This window comes from Rhincodon typus, chromosome 37 (genome assembly GCF_021869965.1).
Source record: "Rhincodon typus isolate 14 chromosome 37, sRhiTyp1.1, whole genome shotgun sequence".
Lineage (NCBI taxonomy): Eukaryota > Metazoa > Chordata > Chondrichthyes > Orectolobiformes > Rhincodontidae > Rhincodon > Rhincodon typus.
In genome coordinates this window covers 14,866,178-14,880,508 of record NC_063368.1, presented here as the reverse complement: position 1 = coordinate 14,880,508, position 14,331 = coordinate 14,866,178, and the positions used below count along the sequence as shown (strand labels likewise).

The 14,331-nt window shown below is 47.1% G+C and overlaps 1 protein-coding gene across 1 annotated transcript in view; it reads right to left on the bottom strand.

Annotated features, from left to right (window-relative positions):
* Positions 1-12,637, bottom strand: part of LOC109918430 (epidermal growth factor receptor kinase substrate 8-like protein 1) — a 48,637-nt gene extending 36,000 nt beyond the window's left edge. The window contains exons 1-5 of the mRNA XM_048617368.1: positions 12,558-12,637; positions 8,315-8,476; positions 6,524-6,673; positions 4,339-4,421; positions 2,343-2,500 (exon numbers count right to left, since the gene is read on the bottom strand). Coding sequence (XP_048473325.1) covers positions 2,343-2,500; positions 4,339-4,421; positions 6,524-6,673; positions 8,315-8,476; positions 12,558-12,587 — 583 coding nt within the window. The 5' untranslated portion in view covers positions 12,588-12,637. The remainder of the gene's footprint in view (positions 1-2,342; positions 2,501-4,338; positions 4,422-6,523; positions 6,674-8,314; positions 8,477-12,557) is intronic.
* Positions 12,638-14,331: the final 1,694 nt, after the last annotated feature.

Sequence of the window (14,331 nt, the reverse complement as noted above, 5' to 3'; positions counted from 1 at the left end):
TCCCGCCCCCTTGACCTGTCCGTCCTCCCTGGACTGACCTATCCCCTTCCTAACTCCCTACCTACACTCACCTTTCCTGGCTCCATCCCCGCCTCTTCGACCTGTTTGTTTCCTCTCCACCTATCCTCTCCTCTATCCCTCTTCTATCCGCCTCCCACTCTCTCCCTATTTATTTCAAAACCCCCTTCCCCTCCCCCTTTTCTGATGAAGGGTCTAAGCCCGAAACGTCAGCCTCTCTGCTCCTATGATGCTGCTTGGCCTGCTGTGTTCATCCAGCCCTGCACCTTGTTGTCTCTTGTTTCAGGCATATGGAACCAAGTGTATTCTTGACTGTGACACACTTAATGAGCTCCCTGCAGTGACATGGCTGTGTGCATTTACAAAGTGGCCACATCGGAAATAACTTTGTGCTTTAATAATGTATAGTTCACGATTCTCATTGTACAAACTGAACGATTTCTCTGGCGGTTGAGTGACTGAGAATCATTTACTCGCTTGATGTTAAATTAGCTTCTCAGGAGAATTCAGAGTCCCAGAAATTTACAACACGAGTGTTATCTTGGGAAGTCACTTCTCTGTAGGACTGTCTCCTGTACAACAAGTCAAACTTGCCTTTTATTAACCTATTTTTAGAATCAACCTGTTCAGAAATGTTAATATACACCTCTGGAGCAGGTGGGACTTGAACACAGGCCTCCCTGTTCCAGGGCAGGGACACTACCACTGTATCACAACAGGGCCCTAATTTGACCTTTTTTGTTATTTTACCCATTTTCCTAGTCAACCTGCTCGGAGATACCATTACACACCTCTGAAGCAAGTGGGATTTGAACCTGGGCCTCTTGGTCCACAGCATCACAAGAAGGCCCTAACTTGAACATTTTTTTTTAAGTTTAACCTATTTTATGAATCAATCTGTTCAGAAATGTAATTACATATCTGGAGCAGATGGCACTTGAACCTGGGCCTTTTGGTCCAGGGGTAGGGACGCTACCACTGTGCCACAAGAGGACCCTACATGAACTTTTCTAGCACATTGGTATGTTAACTGTATTGCTAGGTAGATGGCATTGTTTAATTAGATACTTTGAGCCCATGTAAAGAGAATCTGACCTCTTTGTGTCCATTCCTGGCTCTGCCCAGGTTGGCTATTAACAGGCCCTAGCAGTGGACAACGGAGGGGGTCATAGGTGCCAGCTGCCTCCCCCTCTGCACAGCTACAACAGTGCTCGGGTATCCCTGGAGCGGTATGCACCCATACATTTAGAGAGAGGTGGGCACCACAGGGGCAAGAGTGCTTTATTCCTCCAGTTCATGTTCATTTAGCCCCCTCCTCTCCCTCACTTTGATGACCTATGTTGCCCATAACCAGCTTTGCCTGTAAATTAGTCAATGTGAGGACGTGGGTAATTTACTGTTGGGGTTAAATTAGTGAAAAAAAAAATACCATGGGTGATTTAGTGATGGGAAAATAAAAACACCTTCAGTTGTGTGTAAGATGTTGAAATGAAAAGAAAATATAAAGACAGACTTCTGAGGCAGTCAGAGATTGGTAGAAATTTGGTAACGTTGCATTTGGTGAATAAACCTATAGTCGAGAAAAGGATCTGTCTTTGTGGAGTTTGCTCGTTCTCCTTGTATCGGGGCGAGTTTCCTCTGGGTGTTCCCACAGTACAAGCACATGTAGGCTAAGTGGATTAACCATGGGAAATGTAGGGTTACTGGGGATGGGATATGTCTGGGTGTGATGTTCTTTAGAGGGCTGGTGTGGACCTGATGGGTTGAATGGCCTGATTCCGCACCGTAGAGATTCTGTGAGTGGCCTGCAAAGACTATCAGCTGAAAACTTGATGGCCTAACCATTGATTGTAGAACGTTTATAAACCGGGGGATGGACAGGGGGCTCCAACTGGGGGAATCATGGATGGTCTGCTAGGAATTGTAGGTCGAGGAAGTTACAGAGACAAGGAGAGATTTGTAAACGGGAACAAGAAATTAAAAATAGCTGGACTTGGTGCAATAACAAGGTGTAGAGCTGGAGGAACACGGCAGGCCAGGCAGCATCAGAGGAACAGGAAAGCTGACATTTCGGGTCTGGACCCTTCTTCTCCATTTCTGAGAAAGGGCCCAGACCCGAAACGTCAGCCTTCCTGCTCCTCTGATACTGCCTGGCCTGCTGTGTTTATCCAGCTCTACACTTTGTTATCTGAGACTCCAGCATCGGCAGTTCCTACTGTCTCTGGACAAAAGATTAATTCAGATTCAGAGAGGGCACAAGATGAGAGGCTGATTAAGGGACACTGCTGGAGTAAACAGAAAAGAATTTGAGTTTTGTTTCTCACCTGTGCTGGCCATTGGAGTCGTGGCTGTATATGGCGGAGGTAATGGTACTGCCTCTTGCACTATGCTGGAGTTGTAGTTCGCTGGTGCTTTAGGAGCCCTGTTCAGGGGTGGGGAAGGTGGGGATGTCCTTTGTTCATTCATTTTCTCCTGGTTAAGTCTACAAATGAGGAATACCATGAATGGATCACATTCTCAGATACTAACAGTACAACAGAACGCCATTCATCCCATCTCACTAATGCCAGTTCTTCAAAAGCAAAATCCAATTACTCCCATTCTCCTACAGTCCAGCAACTTGCAACCATTTCAAGCATTAACCAATTCATTTTGTTAAGTTTCTATTCAATCTGCTTCCATCCCCTTTCAAGCAGTACGTTCCAAATCATCATAACAGACCAACGTTTAAAAAGGATTCTCATAATTCCACCTCTGTCCCTTTCTTGCCAATTCTCTACAATCTTGGGGAGGTGACAGCCTAGTGGTATTGTCGCTGTTTAATCCAGAAAACCAGGTAATGTGCTGGGGACCCAGGTTCAAATCCTGCCAGGGCAGATGGTAGAATTTGAATTGAATGAAAATCTGTGATTAAGAGGCTAATGATGACCATGAATCCATTGCCGATTGTTGGGGGAAAAACCCATCCGATTCACTAATCCTCTTTATGGGAAGGAAACTGCCCTTCTTACCTGGTCTGGCCTACATGTGACTCCAGACCCACAGCAATATGGCTGACTCTCAAACTGCCCTCTGGGCAATTAGGGATGGGCAATAAATGCTGGCCTAGCCAGCGATGCCCTCATCCCATGAACGGTTGCCAATCTCCCTGTCAATGGGAACATTGCCCTGCCATTCAGTATGACCATGGCTGATCATCCAAATCAGTCCCCTGTTCCCACTTTCTCCCCCATACTCTTTGGTCTCTCTGGCCTTAAAAAGTATATCTAACTCCTCCTTGAAAACATTAGATGTTTTAGCCTCAATTGCTTTCTGTGGCAGAGAGTTCCACAGGCTCACCACTCTCTGGGTGAAGACTTTTCTCCTCAGCTCAATCTTAAATGGCCTGCCCTGTATCCTTAAACTGTAACTCCTGGTTCTGCACTCCCTGGTCATCAGGTACATCCTATAGTGCCTGTGTTTACCTTCTCTATTCTTGTTAGAATTTTACATCCTTCATGAGTTATCCTTCATTCTTCTAAATTCCAGTGAATATCATCTGCACTGATCCAGTCTCTCTTCATATGTTAGTCCTGCCATCCCAGTCTGTTAAACTTTCATTGCACTCCCTCCAAAGTCAGAACATCCTTCCTCAGATAAGGAGGCCAAAACTGCACACAGTACTCCAGGTGTGGTCTCACCAAGGCTCCTGTACAATAGCAGCAAGATATCCCTGCTCCTGTACGCAAATCGTCTCATGATGAAGGCCAACATACCATTTGCCTTCTTCACCATCTGCTGCTCCTGCAATGCTTACTTTCAGCGACTGGTGTGCAAGGACACCAGGTCTCGTTGCACCACTACCCACCAACACCCCACCCACTCCCCCTCCACCCCTTTCCCAATCCATCACCGTTCTGATAATAATATACTTTCCTGTTTTTGCTCCCAGAGTGGATAACCTCACATTTATCCACATTATAATTCATCTGCAGTGCTCCATTCACATCTCTACATCCTCCTCACAGGTCATCATCCCTCAGAGGGTCAGAGGTTAGAGGTCAGAGAGCGAACCAGGCCATGGAGGAACTTGGAAAGAAAATGGCGACATTACAGCTGTCGCCCAACTCAAAGCCAATGTAAATCTCAGGGCACAGAATGGGACCAATCGATTTCCAGATATGCCCGAGTTCCCAGAGTGGGCTAAGTGGGAGGTCAGCCAGGGGTGTGTTACAATGGAAACCAGCACATGTAATTGGGCAACATTTTAGCCACTGGAGACACTGAGGCCAATAAAGTCCAGTTTTGTGTTTGACTCGCTCCTTCTTTCCAGGCACTCACCTGAGAGCATTCGGCCTCTCACTCCGTCCTCCACTCTTCAGGTCCGTGATCGCGCTGTTGATGTCGCTCTTAATCAGGTCAGCCTGCAGAAATAAAACACAGCAAGATAATGCCTCATCAATACTTAGTGGGCAGTCAGCCTAATCGCTGACCCTGCTGGCTTCTGGTGTTTTCGCTGATCATAAACAATAGTCATTTCATCTCTGCCATAATTCTACACTGATTGTTTCTACAATGCAAAGGAAAATGGAACAATTTGTTCCTCTCAGGTACACTGCATGTCAGTTTTCAAATATGCTGCCTGTTCTCTTGATTGAAAGCTGTTTGCTGTTGAGTATTATATGCCTGGTGTTGGCCTCACTACTAGAGCTTTTATCTATACAGTGAAGAGAAGTAATTGGATTACTGTGGACAGTATAGCTCCTTATTAAAGAACAGGGTGTAAATGCTTTGGAAGCAGTTCAGGGAAGGTTTCCTTGACTAATTCCTGGAGTAGTCTTATGAAGAAAGGTTAGACAGACTGGGCTTGGAGCTGGTTTGCATTGGAGCTTAGAGACTAAGGGCAGCATGGTGGCTTCATGCTTATCACTGCATCGTCACGGGATCCAGGTTCGAATCCATCCTTAGACGATTGTTTGTGTGGAGTTTATACATTCTCCCCGTGTCTGTGTAGTTTCTACCGGGTGCTCCGGTTTCCTCCCACAGCCCAAAGATGTGCAGGTTAGGTGGATTGGCCATGCTAAATGGTCCCGGGGTTGCATGTCAGTTGGATTAGCCATGGTAAAATAAGAGTTACAGGGATAGGGTGGGGAGCTGGGTCAGGGTGGGATGCTCTGCAGCGGATCGGTGCTGATGCGATGGGCTGACTGGCCTCTTTCTGCACTGTAGAGATTCTCAGAGGCGATTTGATTAAAACATGTATAGGGGATATAGTGGCATAATGGTAACATCGCTAAAGCTGAATCCCTATCCAATTTTTCTGGAGATTTGAGTTCAAATCCCATTCTGGTAGATAATGAAATTTGAATTCAATAAAATCTGGGACTAAATGGAAGGCTCTGAAGGTGTCCCTGCCTCGGAGGCAGAAGAATTGGGTTCAAGACCCAGTCCAGGACCTTACAGTCAAACAAGGCCTAATACTTTGCAAATTGACTGGTAAATCCTCATGATACACACCAATGGCAGACAGCAAGAGATTCCTGCTCAGTTGTGTGGGCGAGAGAATGTGAGAGCCTCTGTCATCACCATGTATAGCTCCAGGCTACCACATGCAGGTAAAAACATACAAGTTGCCACAGCAATTCCAATGGTGTGGGTGGCTGGTGAGTACTGGATTGGAACTGACAACATGGGGTTCAAACTCTGTCAAAGCTGGCATGGTCTTACAGACTGCCTCCTTCAGCTCTTTGTGGAGTACATGGCATTGCGACAATGGGCAGAGAACAGGGGAAATTGAGACTAAGTCTTTTGATAGCACTTGCGTGATGAAACAAACAGCCTCCTTTTCTGCTGCAGCATTTTACGGTCGAGCAGAAAATCAGTTCAGCCCAGGAAAGATACATGACTCACTGACCAATGTATGGTGCCATGGTGTATCAACATTTATGGAAAATGCATTCTTTTAAGAGCTTCTCGTTTCCTGGTGGTTGATCTCCTCCCAATAATTTGGACTGCCTGCTGATGCCAATGTTACCTTGACAACCATCTTGAGAAGGGTAAATGGAGTGCCCAGGTTAACATGAACTTCCCTTTCCCTTTCTGTGGCATTAAATGTCTATTTTAATTTTCATATGTTTTGGAGCCACAGAGAGATGGCTTTACGCGTGCAACAATTTTTATTTTTATGCACAATGCTTTAAAATGTCTGCTCCGTGCTCAGCTCCGGCTTCCAGCCCTTTCTACGGCGTATCTGCTTTGCTCTGAGTCCACACCCAGGCTTAACCAATCGAGCACAGTGAGTGTAGGTCAGCCAACAGGGCAAGTGTAACCAAACACAGAGCAATACAGTCATGATCATGATTGTAGCCAGGGTGGGGTGATAGATGCGAAGCTGGGGCAGGGCAGTGCAGAGGCTGGCAAACCGGAATACCCCGTCGAAGGTGCCCACCACCCCCCCTCCCCAAATTGTGAGGGGGCCGGAGAGAAATGAGGCTGGTGCTTTCCCCACCTTGGCTCCTACACTCACCCCGACCTCGGAGCACTGGAAGAAGTGGATATCGGGATTCGCCTGGTGAGCTTCCTTGCACACGAGGATAAGGATTGAGTTAAACCTCCAGCTGTCCAGCAGTGAGTCACAGTGCTTGATCGCATCCAGCGGGTAAGTCTCCAGTTCATCCTGAGTGGGAAAAGCACCAAATCAGAAGACAACTTCTCATACGTCATGGAGACAGAAAGGTCCATCTGGCCCACATTTGTGTGGAAATCTAATTCTCAACCTTAGTGGAATGGCCCTGCTCTAGCCCCTTCTCTGCTTCCCAAACTGTTTTCCTTTCAGTGCCTGCCAGTATCTCTCACCTTAAAGTGGCTCAGTGGTTAGCACTGCTGCCTCACAGCACCAGGGACCTGGGTTCGATTCCACCCTCAGGTGACTGACTGTGTGGGTTTCCTCCGGGTGCTCCAGTTTCCTCCCACAGTCCAAAGATGTGCAGGTTAGGTGGATTGGCCATGATAAATTGCACATAGTGTTCAGGGATGTGTAGGTTAGGGGGATGGGTCTGGGTGGGATGCTCTGAAGGTCGGTGTGGACTTGTTGGACCGAAGGGCCTGTTTCCACACTGTAGGGATTCTATGATCTTAAAGCAAAGAACAGTAGACATCAGAGTTCCAAAACAAGGACAGAAATTGCTGGAGAAACGCAGTGGGTCTGGCAGCAGAGAGAGAGAGGGAAAAACGGAGTTTCCACCTTGAGCCCTTCTTCAGAACTGGTCACTGGTCTTGAAATGTTAACTTTCTTGTGTTTTTCTCTCTCACCACAGATGCTGCCAGCACTTTCTGTTTCTGCCTGTCAGTATCACTTGTTGTTTGAGCCTGCACCCTGCTCAACCCCAGATGTGCGTTTAAATGGGGTTTTCACACTTGGCCCAACCCTGTCGGCTGTGTGTTTAAGTGGGGTGAGGGTTCAGAGAGCAGGCTCCAATCTTGTCACAGCTCATGGGATTGCACTGTGTACGCGGGCCAAAAAGACACACCTGCTTAAAGGGACCTTGCAGCTGATCAAATCTGAGTCTTTACTCCAGAGTTCCCATTATCTGCCTCAGAGACCATGCCCCCAGTCACACGTTCTGCGACCTCACAGGGAATTGTGACCCACAGTCTGTGAATCTCTGCCTTGGGTGATCTCTAGGCAGTGCCAGTGGCTGTATCATGGTTATAGTGATGGAGTAGTCAACCAGAGGCCTGGGCTGATGCTCGAAAGATGTGGGTTCAAACCCCACCACCGCAGCTTGAGAACGTCAACGTAGTTAATTCAATCAAAATGTGGAACATACAGCTCAGATCATGCAAATGCTGGCTTGTTGCAAAAGGCCTTTCTCATTCAATAATGTCTTTCAAGGAAGTATAGCTGGTCTGCCTCAACACGTGTCTCATTTTAAATGGAGACGAGGAGGAATTAGGTCTCTTGGAGGGCCGTGAATCTTTGAAATGCACTCTCCAGACTGTGATGGATGCTGGGACATCGAATAAATTTAAGGAGGAGAGGGACAGACTGTTAATTACTGATGGGTTGAAGGGTTAGGGAGAGCAGGTCGGAAAGTGGAATTGAGGCTGAGATAAGATCAGCCAGGATCATGTTGAATGTCAGAGCAGGCTTGAGGGGCAGAGTGGCCCGCTCCTGCTCCTGGTTTTTATGTTCTAGACTTTACAGACCCTCTGAAATGGCCATTGAATTGTGTTCAAAGGAGCGGCTCACCACAACCTTCTCCACAGCAAATCAGCGATGCTCGCGTCCCATGAGGAATGGTAACTCGTGGCGTACCTTGGATTCAATGTCCACCAAGCTGACGGCCGAATTGTTGACCTGCAGCAGCATTTCCTGGGTCCAGATCCTTCCTTTGCTGTCCAGGGTCTTCATCTTTTTGATAGACTCCTCCACAGTTTGTGTCTCCTCCCCAGGACCCAATGGGAAGGTGGTCAGGTGCTGACGGGACCAAAGTAACAAGAGGCAGGGAGTAAGAGAAAGGGAGAAAATAGGAATGGAAGAGAAATTAGCATTGCAGGAACAAGGGGGAATATTGCAATATTGTGAAGTAAAGTGAAATGTCAGTATTGTTTCTTTCAAACAGAAATTCAGCCTATTTTCCTAATCAGAGATAACACAGTGTGGAGCTGGGGGAACACAGCAGGCCAGGCAGCATCAGAGGAGCAGGAAAGCTGATGTTTTGGGTCAGGACCCTTCTTCATGCTGTGTTATCCCTGGCTCCAGCATTGGCAGTTCTTACTATCTCTATTTTCCTAGTCAACCTGTTCATTGATTTTATTATACACCTCTGGAGCAGGTGGGGCTTGAACCCAGGCCTCCTGGTCCAGGGGTAAGGACAATACCACTGCTCCACAAGAGGGCCCCCTATATTTATCCTTTAATTTCTATTTAACCTATTTTTCTAATCAATCTGTTCAGAGATGTTATTACACACCTCAGGAGCAGGTGGGACTTGAACCTGGGTCTCTCGGTCCAGGGGTAAGTGTTGTTCATTTTATGTTAGTTTTATGATTGAAACAGTTAGAGGACATTGCTTAATTAAGAATTAAGAGCCCCAATGAAGAAAGACTCCTTCTGCAAACACAGCAGGGACTAGGGCGCAAAACCATTCTCAAAGCCATGTTTTGACTGACAAGATAGAAGCTTCAGTTGGGGTTTTGCCCTTTGTTGCAGTGTCCTTTAGAGGGAATGTTAATTTTGGTTGAAGTGGCTTCATTGCTTATTTTCTTAGAAACATAACATGCAGCAGGAGTAGGCCATTCAGCCCTTCGAACCTTTCAATACTATCCTTAATGTCATATTCTCGCATTCTCTTCAAACCCCTTGATGCGGTTTAAATTTAAAACTTTATCTGTCTGGTTTGTGAATATTTTCAGTGACTTGGCCACCACAGTCTTCTGTGATCGACATTTACACTGGTTGGCTTTTGAGCGAAGAATATTTTTGTTCCCGAAATTGTATAAAGAGATGCTTGCTTCATGACAGAGGGCGGTGCAGGGGCTGGCATTCATTATCAGTCTGTGTATCCAAATTTTGATTTGCAAGTTTCCTTTTGGGATTTTCTTTTAGGGCAGGGCCTTTTTAATGGCCTGTCAGTTGTTTATTTAATTCAATTTGATGCGATTAATCAAATAGCACAAAGAGGGTTTATTTCCGTGACTGATGGGCATCGCAGGGGCTCCAATGCCTCTTGAGTTCCCAAATCTAATGTTGAATTAAAATGTGGAAATTGAGAGTCTGATTGCCTCACAAAGCTTCAGGAGCTGCCACCTTTAAAGCTGATTGTATTTTGGTTTAATTTGATTATTCAAAAGGGCATAAAGAGATACTGAAGGGGCTAAGCACTGCAGTCCTATGCTCCTGATCTTTGGGCACTTGGGATGGACAGGGGAAGGCAGAGCCATGGACCTCCTTATGTGCCTGGTGAAGGTGATCATTAACAGGTCCAGGCCCACTCATTATCCCTAACTGTTGTTATAGCCAAGCCGCTGTGTCCCTAGAGAGAGAGCACGGGGGGTCTAAGGACTTCCAAGGCTGGTGGGCACTACAGGGGCTGGATTGCATTATCAGTTCCCCAGAATCACAGAGGCCATCCAGCCCATCGAGTCTGCACCAACCGTCCAAAGGGCACCCCACCCAGGCCCACATCCCCCACCCCACCTATCCCTGTGACCCTGCATTTCCCATGGCTAACCCACCTAGCCTGCACATCCTTGGACACTATGGGGCAATTCAGCACGGCCAATCCACCCTAACCTGTACGTGTTTGGACTGTGGGAGGAAACCGGAGCACCCGGAGGAAACCCACGCAAACTCCACATGGACAGTCACCCGAGGGTGGAATCGAACCCGGATCTCTGGCTGTGTGAGGCGCCAGTGCTAAACAAGACATTGACTTAAATGAGCATATTTTCCTTGAGTTTTGACTTGTATTACTTAAATGTGGAGATGGTTAGCTCAGTTGGGTTGCATTGCTGGTTTGCAATGCAGAGTGATTTTCAACACATTTCTGTAGTGGCTGAGATGACCACAAAGGACCTGCCCTCTCAGCTTTGCCCATCTAGGGGGCAATTACGAGTCTGCTGCTGGTGCCGAGTTACCAAATCAGGTTTATTAGTGAACCCAATGGGCTTTTCCAACAATCGATTCATAGTCATCATTGAACTCTTTATTCCAGATTTTTACTGAATTCAAGTTCCACTATCTGCCCTGGCAGGATTTGAACCTGGGTCCCCGGAACATGACCTGAGGGGGTCTCTGGATTAATAGCCTAGCAATAATACCATTAGGCCATCACCTCCTCAGCAAACTACAGTGACTTTAAGGGGCTGTGACGTTTTAATGTGGTTCAATTGGATAATTTAAGGCAACATAAACAGAGACTGCTAACTGATTGGAAAATGGTATTTGTAATGCTGCATGCTGTAAATAAACCTATTAATCGAGAGAGCTATGAGTGTCCAGTTCCATCCTCCACTGTGGGACTGATAAAGGTGCGCCAACATATTGTGCCATCAATATGAATTGTGGGTGTTGATCAGCCATTAACCCAGGCCTTTTTAGAGTGACCTGACAAATCAAGATTGGCCCTAAAGCCTACATCACCAGGCCTCATTGGTGGCACTGGTCTTGCTTCCATTGACACTTGCTAAAACCCAAAGGTTACAGCCCCCCCAAGAGTCAGGGAATCAGGCAGCTGGAGAGCATCAACCATGAGGGCTGTGGGGGTCAAGGGAGCATTCCTTCCCCATCTGCCTTCTCTAGTGATTGTAACAAGGTCAGCTGGATGGACCTCCTAGAATATGAGTTCCCTGATTGGGGCTGTTCATCTGGTCCAATCAGGGAGCCCTGGCTGACAGATACGAACAGGAGTATCTGAGAGCTGGTTCTGTAGGAGTTAGTTCTGTGTCAGGGGCTCTCCACATGTAAATAAACGGTGTCTCTGCCATGGGATACTGGCCGCTGTGGAGTTATTTCACCTTTTACAGCGAAATCTCTGAAAATATTCACCTGTGAACATTTCCTCACTGCTAAAGGGTCCTTAGTGGGGTAGTCGCCATGTTGTCCCTTTAAAGCCCCTTCATTAGGTTTAAAGTCCCAACCCCCTCCATGTACAAAGTTTCAACTTAGGCAACAACAACCTGTTTTTACCTAACACCTTTAACGGAATAAAATGTTCCAGGGTGCTTCACAAGAGCAAAAGACAGGACATGACCTGGAGCCACATGAGGAGGCATTAGGTTATGTGGCCAGAAACATAGACCAGGAGGTAGGCTTTTATTTATTGACATAGTGGATAGGTACCCAGAGGGAATTCAAGTCCTTAACATCCAACTGACTGAAGCCAAAGTCACCAACAATGGAGAAATTAAGACCATGAATGTTCAAGAGGCCAGAATTAGAGGGAGGATAGGGATGTGGAGGGACTACAGCGATAGGAGGAGACAAGACGGGTGATCAGAATTAAAAACAGAAATGATCATCTTAAAATCAATATATCACTTGACCAGATGCCAATCTAGGTTAATAGGGAACATGGGGGGGAGGTGAACGGGGAACAGGACTCGATGCGAGTTAATCCATGGGCTTCGGAGTTTTGGAATGACCTCAGGTCTACGGCGAATGTGAGACAGCAGTGAGTGCGGAGGAACGTTCGAGTCAAGGGGCACGGGTGAGGGTCTTGGCAGTGGATGAACTAGGACTGGAGTGAAGTCGGAGGCGAACTGAGGCTTTGTGAGGATCTCCCAGTCTTGTTCTTCCAGAGCAGCAGGGCTAACTCCCGGAGGCAGCTCTGCATCTGTCCTGTGTCACCGAGCACATGGTGGAGGGAGGGAGTCGGAGGCCAACGCTGTCGATTGCCCTGTCACCCAGCAGGAGGCGGCAGACAGTTGTTTTTAATGGAGGAGGGTGAGGAGAAGGGAGGGGGTATGTTGACCTGAGTAACGAGGCCTCTGAGGAAGAGGAGCTTTCAATGTTCGCAAGACAAGGAAAATGAAATCAGATGATGAGGATGACTTACATTGACGTAGTACTGCGACTCGTCGTCCATGATGAAGTTGGAATTTGAATATTTCTTCCTTTGCTCTGGAAATCAAAAGAAAAGGATAGTGAGGAACAGCCAAAGAGCAGCAAGTGGGAATGTGAAGGCTCCGGGGTTTAAGATTGAGGAGGTTCGGGCATGTTTTATGTGAAACTTTTAACGTGTTAATGCAGCAAGTCAATGCCATCTGTCCCCTTGAATGCACTCAAGTCTACACACAGTAGTTGCCCCTTTCTGTCTCACCTCTTGATCCCCCTCCCCCCTGCCTCCCCAACACCCACTCAATGGCAAATGAAATTAAACTGGTATTTGCACAAAGTGACCTTTGGCGTGATCTTTAAGGGAGTTTACACCACCAACTCTGCATTACCTGCTGAACCAGACTGGCTGGTTCCTGATCATGGGAGCAGTCATATGCCTGGCTGAAATTTTTACCTTGTTTTGGCTTCCTACTGGGTAATCTCTCCGGTTAATCATCCACATTCTCTCGTCCTCCCTCTCCCCAGCCCCACACTGGGCGATATTCGAAGCTGTCGCCAACGGTTATTGCTGTCGACTGACAATCAAAAACCGACATGGGGAGGGTACAGGCCAAGGGTCAGTTAGCTGTCACCACCCCCAGAGGACCACTCTCTCACACAGAGAGAGAGAGAGAGAGAGGGGGGGACTGGTGATAGTTTACCCCAGGGGGTCACCAGCCCTCAGGCAAGGGGAGAGGCTGAGAAGGAGTAACCTTAGCCCGGTTTGCATTGCAGCGTGACACCGACAACAGGGGTTCAAATCTCACACCAGCTGCAGTTACCAGGAAGGTCCCATCTTCTCAAACCCTACCCCACCGCTCGCCTGAGGGCTATTTAATCACCACCAATCTCTCTCTAATGACAGAGCAACCCAATGGGACTGCAGTGACTGAAGAATTTAGGAACTGGAGTAGGCCATTCAGCCCCTCGAGCCTGTTGCGCTGCTCAATGGGATTGTGGCCGATCTGTGGTCTAACTCCATACACCTGCCTGTGACCTATATCCCTGAATGCCATTTGTTTAACAAACAATTTATCTCTCTCAGATTTAAAATGAACAACTGGTCCTGCATCCAGCACTGTTTGTGGAAAAGAGTTCCAAACATCTACCATCCCTTTGTGTGTAGAAGTGCTTTCTAATTCTCAGACTATGCCCCTTAGTTCTCGAATTTCCAATCAGTCAAATGTGAACTGGTCTGTGAGAGAACGTTTGCAGTGACATCTGTAATCACCCAACTATTTCCTCTCCTTCTTCTTTTGTGGGATATGGGCATTGTTGGCAAGGACTGGTACCGAGCCCTTTGGCCATTTCAGAAGGCAGTTAGAAGGCAAACACATCACTGTGGGTCTGGAGTCATGTCGAGTTTTCCTTCCCTGAAGTACATTTATAGTCGGGGTGCGGTGGCAGGACGAAGGGGAGTGGAAAAGGGGAGTTCTCTTTGGTAATAAAAGCAAAATACTACAGAAGCTGGAAATCTGAAACAAAATCTGAAATTGCTGGAGAAACTCAGCAAGTTTGGTGGCATCTGTGGAGAGAGAAACAGGGTTAATGTTTCGAGTTTGGTATGACAATTCTGAAGGAGTGTTATAGAGTCATAGAGTCTTACAGCATGGAAACAGAGCCTTGGGTCCAACCAGTCCATGTCAAACATAATCCCAAACTAAACTAGTCCCACCTGCTTTCTTCTGGCCCACATCTCTCCAAGCATAACTTATTCACGTACAAATCCAAAT